Genomic DNA, 12,731 nt, shown 5'->3' with positions numbered 1-12,731 from the left:
TCTGGACTGACTTCGATAAGAAAAGTCATATTATGTGTATTCTACCACCTCGAGAAGGTGTATTTGCAGCATCAGAAGGCGTTGAGAATGACGGGTCCAACATTTGCATATGGGCGATGGGACGCCATGAATGTATCATACATACAATGATAGATCGATCAATCCATTCTGCAACATTGCGTTACGGTACCAGACCAAGCAATGGGAGAAAACCTCGCCAATCTTCCAGAATACTTGGCTGAATTATGTTGAACTTTTCAATGACCAAGGACAGTAACTAACGAAGGTGGTTTCGCCCACCGCCTATTAACAGGTGACAGGTCACACGCTGCACGCAGTATGTAAGGAACCCTTGTGCCAGGATCCAGACCAATCGATCGATGCACCCATTTAGGCTGAATGGGATACTGCAAGGCTATGGCAGAGCTACAGCGAAAGGCTGATGGTCCGAAAGTCCCTCCCCACCAAACCCTGCCTCGACACTGGCTACGGTTCTCGGACTCTGGGTAACCTGATCTCATAGTGGGGGCCCCGCGTCAAGCTTGCATCAAGAGACTCCGGAAACGCATCGTGAAGAGCCACCTTGCTCTGATGGTTGTGGCACCATTTCTCTATCGTGGTTTACTTTTATCCTTATTTTCCTTCAGCTCACGAGGTATCGGTTTTTGTGGCAATCATCCCCTTACTTAAACTTCTCTCTTAGCTGTTCACTTGTCCTTCCCATTTCTTTGTGTTGCTCCTTAAGTCACACAGACTAGCGTCACCATATCTGACTACAGTACCTACTTACTCAAGCATTCTTCCAAACGTTATTTTTACTTGGCGTCAAACCAATATACCTCGACAAGATGAGCTCCGGTCCCTTATACCTAGGGTTCGATCTCTCAACCCAACAGCTCAAGGGTAAGTAATGACCGAAACCGTTTCCCACGTACCCGCCCCATGATGCTTACGACGCACCGCCCGCTTTGTAGCCATTGTGGTCTCGATGGATCTCAAGGTCGTCTCGGAGGCCAAGGTTGACTTCGACGCCGACTTCGGGTCCAAGTACGGCATCACCAAGGGCGTGAAGACTAATGAGGATGAGGGCGAGGTGTTCGCGCCTGTGGCCATGTGGCTGGAGGCCGTAGACTTGGTGCTCTCGCGACTCGTGGAGAAGAAGTGCCCCATATCCGACATCAAGGGCCTCAGCGGCTCGGGCCAGCAGCATGGCAGCGTCTTCTGGGCCGCTCCCGGAGAGCCTGAGCTCAAGGCGCTGAGCAAGGACAAGGGCTCACTGCGCGAGCAACTGAAGGACGCATTCGCCTACGAATTCAGCCCCAATTGGCAGGACCATAGCACCCAGGCCGAATGCGATTTCTATGACCAGCACTTGGGCTCAAAGCAGAAATTGGCCGACGTCACCGGCAGCGCAGCACATCATGTATATCAGCCTAAGTCCTACCAGTTACTTCTTCTGTTCGATGGTGTGCCGATGCTGACAATTTTCTTCTCTTAGCGCTTCACGGGGGCACAGATCATGAGAATGCGAAGGCGCCGACCCGAAGTCTACCAGAAGACTGCTCGGATCTCACTGGTATCTTCGTTCCTGGCCTCCGTGTTTCTGGGTGCCATCGCCCCTATGGACATCAGTGACGTCACTGGCATGAATTTGTGGGACGTCAGCAATGCCAAGTGGAGCGAGGAGCTCCTCGAGCTCTGCGCCGGAGGCAAAGATGGCGTTGCGGACCTGCGGAAGAAGCTGGGCGATGTGCGTCTGGACGGCGGCGGCAGCATGGGCGGCATCAGCCAGTATTTTGTCGAGAAGTACGGCTTCAGTCCCGACTGCCAGGTCGTAGCCTTCACGGGCGACAACCCGGCAACCATCCTTGCTCTGCCGCTCCGGCCAATGGACGCCATCGTGTCACTGGGCACGTCTTCGACGTTCCTGATGGTCACGCATACCTACAAGCCTCACCCGTCGTATCACTTCATGAACCACCCCTGCAACCCAGGACAGTACATGTTCATGCTCTGCTACAAGAACGGCGGGCTCGCGCGCGAGAAGGTGCGCGACAGGCTCCCGAAGGCCGACGGTGCAGACCCCTGGGCCAACTTCAACAAGTCCGTCATGGCCACGCCGCCGCTGGACGTGCGGACCGAGGGCGACCGGGCTAAGCTGGGCCTGTACTTCCCACTTCCGGAGATTGTCCCCAACATCAAAGCGGGGACTTGGCGGTACACCAGCAAGGCGGAGGACGGGTCCGACCTGCAGAAGGCGCAAGAGGAATGGAACTCCGAAACGGATGCCCGCATCATCGTTGAGTCGCAGGCCCTTTCGATGCGCCTGCGCTCGCACAGCCTGCTGGGCAGCCCGCCCGGGTCTAGCCTGCCGGCCCAGCCGCGCCGCATCTACCTCGTGGGCGGCGGCTCGCTGAACCCGGCCATCTCGCGGGTTCTGGGCGACGTGCTGGGCGGCGCCGAGGGCGTCTACAAGCTCGACGTCGGCGGCAACGCGTGCGCGCTGGGCGGCGCGTACAAGGCGGTCTGGGCGCTCGAGCGCCGGACCGACCGCGAGACGTTCGACGAGCTCATCTCGGAGCGCTGGCACGAGGCCGAAGCCATCCAGAAGGTCGACGACGGCTACCGCAACGGCATCTTCCAGCAGTACGGCAACGTTGTGCCCGCGTTTGAGAAGATGGAGCAAGAGATCCTCCAGGTAGCCCACAACTAATCAAGACAAAAGAAAGACGGAAAACGGAAAGATGTTTACGATGTGACGTTTCCTTAATAGACGAAGATGGGTTTTAGAGTCAAGAGGTCGTTATTCCTCGTGAGATTGGACATAAATATGAGGATGCATTTGAGAATTGGCTCCACAGCAGGTAGAGGCTATAGAATCCTTTAAAATCGAGTTCAAGAACAATTGGTAGATACTTATTTACACTCATTAAGTACGACTGTTTGTCTACCTGTCCACCTGTTCATCACGAATGTCTGTGAGACAGCACGGTTATGTAATGTTGTTCAGAACATACCGACTTGAGTAACTGTTCTGTTCCAATTGAATGCTAAGTTTGGGGCGGTAGCCTGCCTAAAACATGCCATGGACCCTCTTGTCTTCGACGTCATTCGTTAATTAGTCTAGTCTGGACGCCTCTGTAGCCTTCAAGGTTCACAAATGATTGTGTTTGGATTACCACTCCTAGGTATTTGTTAACAGATCTCCAGACCACCTATTCCAGATCCAACAGGAGCAGATTGATCAATGAGACAACAGTCCGATCCTAAATTATTCGTGGGGGAGGTGTCACCATTGCTATCGCCAATATGATCCTAGGTCCTGTATCATACCTCGACTGTTTAGTTTTCTGCGTCTTCCTCGCACCCCAACTCCTCATCCACGTCGGACCCGTTGAGACACTCGGAGTTGTATTGCAATGCCTTCCCTTTCTTGGTAAGTGCAAGTGCCTTCGCTACCTACATGTACCTATCTTCACGAAAGAGAATAAAAGAAAATAAGGAGAATATAAATCCATATACTGTTTCGGCTATACGGGTGGTTCTAACATGCGTCCCAAGTATACAAGCTGCCCACGAGCTTCATCTACGAGCGCTACTTCACAGATCGCAGCCAGCAAACCCCATTCGTGCAGAGAGCTGCTCCATTTGAGGATTTCGTGGTCCGTTGCGTTCGTTATGCATTCGCCAACATCCCTCCCAAGGTTGGGCGAGTCTTCTTCTCAAGACAGGTCGCCCTGCCGTTTCTGAGATTCAGAATGCTTCGCCACGGCTTCATCAGGTGTCCCATACATTGGCATGATTATGAGGATGTAAGGGTGACTCTTGCTGACCCCCCCTGAGTCTACCAAGAAGAATAAACAAATGCTGACTGTGATGTGATACAGGACAGGTGCCGGGGTGTATGGCTAATCAAAGATCCAGCCAAACCAATAGATGTCTGTGTTTATTACGCCCATGGTAAGTCAAGGAGACCATTTCAACGTTCAACTTTGCTCACAAGTAAATACGCAGGCGGCGGGTTTTCCATGGGGTCTCCTTATTTCTATCTCGAATTTCTCCTCACCTGGGTGACGCTACTCGACCAGAGCGGATATCGAAATCCTGCCATATTTGCGCTGGAATACACCTTAGTGCCTGATGATTCTTTTCCCACACAGCTACACCAGGCCATTGCGGGGTATCGACACGTCTTGACTACAGTAGGAGATGCATCCAAGATCTGTGTAAGCGGTGACTCAGCGGGTGCTACCATAATGCTGAGTTTGTTACTGCACCGGGCCAATATGAAACATGACGCAAACCAGTTGAACGAGACGGGTGACTGGCGTTTGGAACGACCACGTATGGCCGCCTTCATATCGCCTTGGACCACATTGCTATCCCCAAAGCACCAAAACACGCCAAGCGACTATCTCGACGAGGAAAGGCTGCATCAGTATGCGCTGGACTACGCAAATGGCAAAGTCGAGCCAGACGACCCACTGATATCACCAGGCAACTGCAGAGATGCGCAGTGGTGGAAAAGAGCCTGTCCCTCCGGAGGGCTTTTCGTGGCCTTTGGCAAAGAGGAAGCATTCGCCCCAGAGATCGAAGACCTGGTCAAATTTTGGGAGACACATGGGGTCAAAGCGAGCAGCCGGGCCGAGGAAGGAGGAATCCATGCATGGCCCGTGGCCTCTCTATTTCTCTGCACGTCGGCAGTAGACAGACAGAAAGGGTTGAAAGCCTTGGTTGAACAGATCAAAGAGAAAATCGCGGCATGATAGTGAAAAGGGAGAGAGAGGAAAGAGGTGCAGGTAGACATCAAATAACGTTGGCAGCCTAGCCAGGCGATGTGAACCCGTGCCATGTCAGATTAGATCAAGTAAACCTTCAGCGACCACAAGGCAGAGGCGAAACCCGAGAGCTGATGCAAGCGGCTTCGAGCTCTGCCTTGATAGCAGGTCTCCGTGAATAAGAAAGCTCTGATGGATTATCATCATCCATGACACACAGCCGTTGGGCTTTGGTTGGTTGCATCAAGGGTCTATAGGTGATACCTTTAGGTACTGCAGGAAGTGCTTACTTCAGGCGTCGTGAAACAGACACAAACGACGGGCAAAGAAAAGGCACACCTCGCTTGAGGATGTTGATAGGCAAACCGTTGTATACTCCATTGTCGGTAAGCCAGTATGCAGACGATTGATTGTGCTGACTTCAGCCTGCAGTGGTTCTCTCGTCCTACCACAGGCAGATCCATGGAACCGATCAATAAGTTCTTGGCGTGGCCATCTTATTAAGATTTCTTCAGGTGAGGACGCGAGTCACAGTCGGCCATCATCGGCAACACGGGGAGCGCTATTGTAAGCAGCTTGGCAGTTCGGCCCATATGGATGGAGCCCGATATGAATGGTTGGTGCATTATCAGGATTGGCGGTTAATAGAGGATGAGGATGAGGATGGACAATAGTTACACCTGTCAAGCTGTGTACAGCAACTGGGGCGCGTTTGGTGGTGACGGGATCTGCAGTAGCCTCGTTGAAGAAAAGAAAGACCAACGCGAACTAGATGGGGAAAAGGTGGCTATGCTGAGCAAGTAGGCGGCAGGGGACCCCTGCAAGTCTTCTCTCCGCTAAGGACTCAGAGTTCGTTCTGACCCCTGACCATTCAGTATTTAAATCCCACTCTCAGCCCAGCTCGACCCGACCCCATTGCGATTCAGAGAGAGAGTGAGTGAGAGCCAAAAAGTGCAGGTAGACCGTGCAGTGTAAGCCAAGGCACACCCCCCCCCCCAAGCTCTGTCTGCCTCTGCCGCCTCTGCCACTGCCCATCTGTGCCAGCCAGCCAGTCAGCCCCTCATTCGGTCAGATGTGACATCGACATCGACTTCGTGCTTATTATTACTCATCTAAATTCAACTCACCAATACACAAATCTATTCACAATTCAATCGACTCTTACATAACTTCAGCACTCCCAAGGTTAAAAGAAAAGTAAGAGGGAAACAGGCTGCCGACCTTCCAGAAGCATGTCAGCCGGAGCCGAGAACGACGGAGCCTCCTATGCACCCAGGAGTCCTGACCTCTCTTCTTTTTTCACGAGTGGGCCAGAGCCAGTTGCGCTCCCAACCTATGCAAATTCCGGCATCCCTGAATACTCCAGCTCGTCGTTGCAGCCCCACCACAGCTTTCCGCAGAACTATCCTCCGCAACCACCACAACTACAGCATTCTTCGCCTCTCCAGCAGCAGCAGCAAACGCACCATTACGGTTTACATCAACACCACCAACAACCCCAGCACCAACAGCACCACCAGCAGCCCCGGCAAACACCCCCACCGTCCTATGCCGCACTGCCGCAGCCTTTCTATCTCCAACACCAATATTCGCCGCCGCAGCAGCAGGTGCCCTTACAGTTGCAACCGCCGCAACCCCAACCTCAGGCGCAGTACCACCAACAACAGGCACCAAGTAGCCATCCACAACAACAGCAACAGCAGCAACAACAACAACCACCTTATTTTCCACCTGCATTCCCAGCAAACCACAACGCGAACCAGTACCAACCACCACCGCCTGCACCTGCACCTGCTGCGTCAGCACCAGCACTCGCGCCACCGTCGCCTGCGTCGCGGCCACCAATTAAACACGAGTTCCCGGCTGAGCCGGAACCCGTCAGCGCCATGCCACCCCGCAAGGCTTCTCAGATGAAAGAAGAGGCGGAGATCGCCCCGTCCCCGTCAAGACAAAGTTCCCGACGGCACGCATCAAGCGCATCATGCAGGCAGACGAAGAGGTCGGCAAGGTCGCCCAGCAAACACCCATTGCCGTCGGCAAAGCCTTGGAGCTTTTCATGGTGCAGATCGTCACAAAGAGTGCCGACGTCGCCAAGGAGAGGAACTCGAAGAGGATCTCGGCGCAGATGCTCAAGCAAGCTATAGACTCAAATAACGAGTGGGACTTCCTGCGAGAGATCGTGGCCAAGGTCAGCGAGAAGGGAGGACACGTCGAGAGCCGGCAAGGCCAAGGTCGAGAACGGAGAGCGAAGAGGAGGTCGAGCCACAGCCCAAGAAGCGGCGAGGCGGCAGGAAGAAGAAGGCGGAATCGTAGGAGGGGAGGGGGCGGGCGTCGCACCACCACCACCACTCATGTCCTTTCTTGCGTCTTTACGAGGTTACGGTCCGTACGGTATGAATTATGAGGGCGACGGTCGGGTCGCCTGGTGGCGTTCAGATAGGTTAAGCATACACTCCCGGCGTTGAGGATTCCCAGGGCGTATTGTTGCTCCAAAATTGACTTGTGGCATTCCGAGCCTTCACACATAGCATGGCCTTCGGAGAGAGTTATCCAACTGGTTGTTCACGAATCTAATATAAATGACCGAATTCAGGTCGTTGATCCAACAATCCATGGCCTTCAGGCTAAACTGTTGCTTGTACGTGTACTCGCCGGTGGACGCGATGCGCATTCTTCAGTCATCCTCTGGTGGCTGAACTTGGCTGAACAGCGATTTCGTGATATACCTTGTTGACTGGCCCAGCGAGCTGCTATGATGTATTTGTGCACAAGTATGTACGCGCTTACGGTAACCCACACACGCAAAGACAGTTTCGGCCTTATAATGTCACAACACATCCCGCTGTTTCACCGGCGTATCCATCATTTCGTGGTAAGATGGAGCCTCCAACCCAATACGTATGTGTGATGTCCTCTACCTGCGCCCTGGTATGACAAGAAGAAAAACAGAAGGGAAAAAAGACATGAAAGCGGATATATAAGGATAGATTCTGGTCGCCAACCCGAGATAATGCCGTAGGACGAATTCTTTCTAGGACCTGGAAGCCTTTGTTTCAAATATTTGGTCGATTGCAGATACCACTTGTACAGTAAGCACGTGATATGGATAATGCGAGAGTAGTTGTCTGCAACTATCGAAAATCACGTTACTGAGTATATTGCCAGTATAATAATAGAGACGGTCAAAACGCCAAGTTCTATATATTTCGGAACATAATTTTTATAATGATGGCTGGCTACCTGATGAATATACCAATACACGGGAACTCGGGTTGCCTACAAAGTACATATGCACAACATTAGCGACCTGTCTTCAATACAAGCTCATGGATGACAGGTACTTACATAATCTGTCTAAGTTGTCTGAACCTAATAAAGGACGATACTTCAATGTACAAAGGCGCCGAGGCACCGGCAATTGCCAGGTAAATTGCAGCTCCCCAGGTACTGACCGAGACTGGCCTAGGCCGAATCATCGGGCGGCTTGGCGGGCCTTGGAGAGTTCGAAATTGGACAAGGAAGAGAAAGGACTGACGATTGCTTACTCGCTTACTCTAGGTAAGTTGTAGAGAGGCAGGTACGCATGAAGCAAGACCCGCAACGCCGAGTAGCCGTTAGCTGCAATTGATGGATTTGCTCATTGGCGGATGCTTTGCTTAGGTGGCAGAACTGAACGGACAGCAGCCCACGGTGCCCACCCCTGGCCCTGGACCTGGACCTGGACCTGGTGGACAGATTGATTTGGACCAATACCTCAACTCAAATGGACCAAGAAATCGTTCAATTCAACCTTTCCCCGATTCATAAAAGAACAATTCCGCCCTCGCTTCGCCTCTCTCTCTCCCATGGGCCATAACATGACATGACAGAGCTCTATCCCAGGTTAAATGCACAAATCCGATGAAGCCGCTCGTCCCGCTCCCTGATCCATTCTCTTAACCACCTGGCGGCTGTGCGTGCGGTGACGACAATTCGCTATGTCGTGGAAGCTCCTGCAGCGGTTCATCGATAGCGACGTCTTCAACCAAAATCCCTTCCTCTCCGTCTCCTATCTCTCGTGAGTAGCCCCGGCCCCCGACCCGCTCTAGGATGTTCGCCCATCTCACCACCGCGCTCCCGCCTCCTCTAGACGTTACGCAGATCACGTTGGCATCCATTATGTCCTGTGCTCGAAGCTCCGCCAGTTCCCCTACGAGGACATCGAGTTCTTCCTCCCCCAGCTATGTCACCTTATAATCAGCGTCGACAATGAGTCTATGGCCTTGGAAGAATTCCTGTTGGACCTCTGCGAGGAATCGGTTACTGCTGCTCTGCTGGTTTGATACCCTGTCCTTGTCTTAACGGCAGAACGAACGAACGGGAATACTGAGACGCTTTGTAGACATTTTGGCTGTTTCAAACGTACTTGCACGACCTCGCCTCGACGCCCCAAGCACAAGCTTTCAGAACCTGCCGGAGGGTGTACAACAAGGTGCAACATATCGTCTTCGGCCACTCGGATACAGTAAGGCATGAGAAGATCAAGGAGAACATTCTCCCTGTTACGGTTTTGGCCAGTTTCGTGATAGCAAGCATAGGAGTGCCACTGCTGCCACAATGGGCCGGCCCTTTAGCTGTCGCGCAAGCGAGGAGGGCTCAGCCAGATGGCGACGTCATCTCGGAAACAAGTCAGACGCCTAAACCAATGAGGAGCCAAACTGTAACTGCCGGGACAACGAAGTCTTCGAGGCGCCGCGAGGGCCACCGAACAACGAGCTCGCTGTACTCCGAGGAGATCAAATCACCGACAGAACCCAAGTCGCCGCCGCCTGTACTAGCACGCTCGCCGTCGGCTGGCTCGTCGCCGAAAGATGCGCCGAATAATAAGAATGGGCGCAAACCGGCTTATATTGACAGCAAATTGCTAGATGCGCGGCTGAGCTCGTCTTCGCTTCCCCTGCCTGATATACGCACTCCGGGCAGAGTCACGCAACCAGCGACACCGATGTCAGCGGTCTTCCCCCGCCCAGCCGACAACCTTTCACGTAGACATTCCCACCATGTCAAGACGCTCCTGAATCAGTCCGAGATGACATCGATACAAAAAGCTCGCCTTTTGCGCCAAAATTACTTCCGCTGCCAGACCGCTTTCCTGACCGCGCTCGAAGACATCTCGAATCGTCTCGTTATCGTCCCCAAGCAAGCTCGTCTCAGCGCCCTGCGCGCGGAGTTGGCGCTCATTGCGAGGGACCTGCCCGCCGAATTAGACATCCCTGTGATATGTCCTCCTACGCTAGTTGACGGTTCGCCTTCGAGAAGTCGCCACCACCGGATTGTGAGAGTAAATCCGGCAGAGGCTACAGTGTTGAATAGTGCAGAGAAGGTACCTTTCTTGTTAATGGTGGAGATTCTGAGAGACGATTTCACATTTGATCCCGACTCGGCAGACAACCAGAGATTGATTGCGACTCTCTTGGCCGAGCAGGGTATTCGCAAGCGTCTTTTCGATCTAAGCGATGCGCCGAGGATGTCGGCGAACGGGCGAGCCGGGGAGTCAGCTAATCCGATTGTTGACAGCGTCTTCGAGCCTACCTCTGGTGACCTTGGTAGCTCACCTATGCTGAAGCCTTTCGATGATGACGCGGCGAACAAGAAGGACGGCAAGCTTCCAGCACACCCGGTGCGTTTGCCTAGCGGCACTACCACCATCTCTAATGTGTCGGATATGACAGCAACACCGAGAACCTCGGCCACATCTACCTCGCGATCTAGTAGCCCGGGGATTTCAGGAACTCTGAGGAAAATGACCATCACCAACCCGATCAACAACTCGGTAGACCAGCCGGACTTTTCCGCATTAGCAACCCACATGCGGACTGCGTCGCAAATGCTGGCTCAGCTGGAGGCCACCAGCGGCAAACGGCCACGCAACGAGGTTGCTGCTATCCGAGCTAAGATCATTGCGAGCATGCAGAGCCTCGAGGAACAGAATTTCGACGTAGATGACGGCCAAGGTCCAACTTTCGACCTGATCATCGCACGAGCAAGCGCCGCGAATGCCGCCGCTGCCGCTGCCGCTGAGAATCCCAATCCCGAGCCCGAGCCCGACTTGGAGCCAGCCTTGATTGAAAGCGCGGGCCAGGCGCGGATGGAAAACGATGCCATGACGGGCGGGGTTCAGCGGAAAGGTGATAGGGATGACCCTAGCGCCGCAGTCTTCGGCGAAGCCTGGCAGCAAAAGAAAGAGCGTATTCGCAAGTCATCACCTTACGGGTGGATGAAAAGCTGGGATCTGGTGAGCGTCATCGTCAAGACAGGGGCAGATCTTCGGCAAGAAGCATTTGCTTGCCAGCTGATTCAAGTGTGCGACAAAATCTGGGTCGAAGCAGGTACTCCCGTATGGGTTAAACTTATGCGAATATTAGTCACTGGCGAATCCTCTGGTCTTGTCGAGACCATTACAAATGGCGTGTCGTTGCATTCTTTGAAGCGAAGCTTGACCTTGGCAACCATCGATTCTGGAGCGAATCCACGACGGCGCATAGCGACGCTCAAGGACCATTTCGTGAAGACGTTTGGGGCTGTAGATAGCGACGCCCACAGAGCAGCGGTTGATGCGTTCAAGCGGTCATTGGCGGCCTACAGTGTCATCTCCTACGTTATCCAACTAAAGGACCGCCATAACGGCAATGTCCTCGTCGACAACGAGGGGCACATTATCCACATCGATTTTGGTTTCATGCTGTCCAACTCTCCCGGTTCGGTTGGTTTCGAGGCGGCCCCTTTCAAGCTGACCCATGAATATGTCGAAGTCCTGGGTGGTGTGGGCTCGGAGGATTTCGAAGATTTCAAGAAGCTGTGCAAGCAAGCGTTCCAAGGTGAGTCGGAAACTAGGATACGGCCAGTTGGGAGGCTTCATACTGATCATGTGGGTGTAGCGTTACGCCGTTCTGCGGACAAAATCATCGATCTCGTGAGCATGATGGGCCGCGACTCGAAAATGCCCTGCTTTGCGGTAGGCATCGCACATGTCACCAACACCCTGAGGCAGCGCTTCCAGCTGCACCTCAGTGCCGAGGAGGCAGAAAACTTTGTGGAGACGGACTTGGTCGGAAAGTCATTGGGTAGTTACTACACGCGACTGTGAGTTATCTCTCTTTTTTTCCCCGTGTACCTCGGATATATATATATATATACTAATCCGGTGATCTCAGCTATGATACCTTCCAATATCGGACGCAGGGCATATATTAAACTTGGAACTCATAGCGCTCTTGAGCGGCTTGGCTTGAGGAAGGGGAGGCCAGGAGGGTGGGTGGCATAAGCAGGATCACTATGGCATCTGGGCGGCGTTGTCAGGCTATAGACTCGTGGTTGAGCAGAACAGGATAGTTCTTCATCCGAAAAGGCATGTTGGGCTGAAATGAACAGGATTTTGGTGGGCAATGATGGCCTACTTGAAGTCCGATGCGTGAATATCTATCTATATATACACATACCGATACTGATTTCACCCACGCAATACCAACATACTGTTTGCTGCTCTCTACCTTAGTTGCTGCCCCCGGCACTGCAGTCGCCCGCATGTGTCGCTGCTCCCCAATGTCAGGAAATCGGCGTTATGGTATATTCTACCCTTGTTTTGCTGCTAGGAAAGTACCTCTGGCTCGCTCTTTCTCTCTTCGAGTGGTGTGTCCTGTGAAAAGCGGGCGAGTCCAAGGGAACTCGGCTGCCTCTCGACTACCTACCCGCCTCGCCACTATAGAACCTCAGCTGTTTATGGCTTAAGCATCCTCTCATCGTTCTACAGTATTCCTCGAGCTTGTAGTGATGCTGATTAGAGGGCATATTTTCCCACATCGGCCATCCTTGCATCAACTCACCTCAACGGACGACGATAGGGGGTTCCGGCCATCTCATCACATCGCTCAACTCTGGATGTAGGGCTGACGAATTATCATTCTGTATTTTCAC

General features: G+C 53.0%; 5 protein-coding genes across 5 annotated transcripts; 4 read left to right on the top strand and 1 right to left on the bottom strand.

Moving 5' to 3' along the window:
* Positions 1-848: 848 nt before the first annotated feature.
* On the top strand, positions 849-2,713 carry PG994_011729 (D-xylulose kinase; the record flags this gene model as incomplete). Its single annotated transcript, XM_066863138.1, has 3 exons — positions 849-903; positions 975-1,423; positions 1,499-2,713. The coding sequence occupies 3 exons, from the start codon at positions 849-851 to the stop codon at positions 2,711-2,713; spliced, it is 1,719 nt and encodes a 572-aa protein (XP_066712248.1).
* Positions 2,714-3,309: 596 nt separating this feature from the next.
* Positions 3,310-4,766, top strand: PG994_011728 (uncharacterized protein; the record flags this gene model as incomplete). The annotated part of the gene is made up of 4 exons (XM_066863137.1): positions 3,310-3,436; positions 3,562-3,812; positions 3,888-3,960; positions 4,015-4,766. 4 exons carry the CDS (start codon positions 3,310-3,312, stop codon positions 4,764-4,766), a joined length of 1,203 nt encoding a protein of 400 aa, XP_066712247.1.
* A 1,311-nt stretch (positions 4,767-6,077) lies between these two features.
* PG994_011727 (uncharacterized protein) lies at positions 6,078-6,515 on the bottom strand (the record flags this gene model as incomplete). Its single annotated transcript, XM_066863136.1, has 1 exon — positions 6,078-6,515. The coding sequence occupies one exon, from the start codon at positions 6,513-6,515 to the stop codon at positions 6,078-6,080; it is 438 nt and encodes a 145-aa protein (XP_066712246.1).
* A 244-nt stretch (positions 6,516-6,759) lies between these two features.
* On the top strand, positions 6,760-7,379 carry PG994_011726 (histone-fold-containing protein; the record flags this gene model as incomplete). The annotated part of the gene is made up of 2 exons (XM_066863135.1): positions 6,760-7,087; positions 7,372-7,379. The coding sequence occupies 2 exons, from the start codon at positions 6,760-6,762 to the stop codon at positions 7,377-7,379; spliced, it is 336 nt and encodes a 111-aa protein (XP_066712245.1).
* Positions 7,380-8,755: 1,376 nt separating this feature from the next.
* Positions 8,756-11,904, top strand: PG994_011725 (phosphatidylinositol 3; the record flags this gene model as incomplete). The annotated part of the gene is made up of 4 exons (XM_066863134.1): positions 8,756-8,835; positions 8,908-9,094; positions 9,160-11,635; positions 11,696-11,904. The coding sequence occupies 4 exons, from the start codon at positions 8,756-8,758 to the stop codon at positions 11,902-11,904; spliced, it is 2,952 nt and encodes a 983-aa protein (XP_066712244.1).
* Between the last annotated feature and the right edge of the window lie 827 nt (positions 11,905-12,731).

Source organism: Apiospora phragmitis (genome assembly GCF_038363925.1).
Source record: "Apiospora phragmitis strain CBS 135458 chromosome Unknown utg000010l:1.0-9815664.0:1.0-9183399.0, whole genome shotgun sequence".
Taxonomy (NCBI): domain Eukaryota; kingdom Fungi; phylum Ascomycota; class Sordariomycetes; order Amphisphaeriales; family Apiosporaceae; genus Apiospora; species Apiospora phragmitis.
Note: the sequence above shows the minus strand (reverse complement) of the source record. Positions and strands in the feature narration are given on the sequence as shown.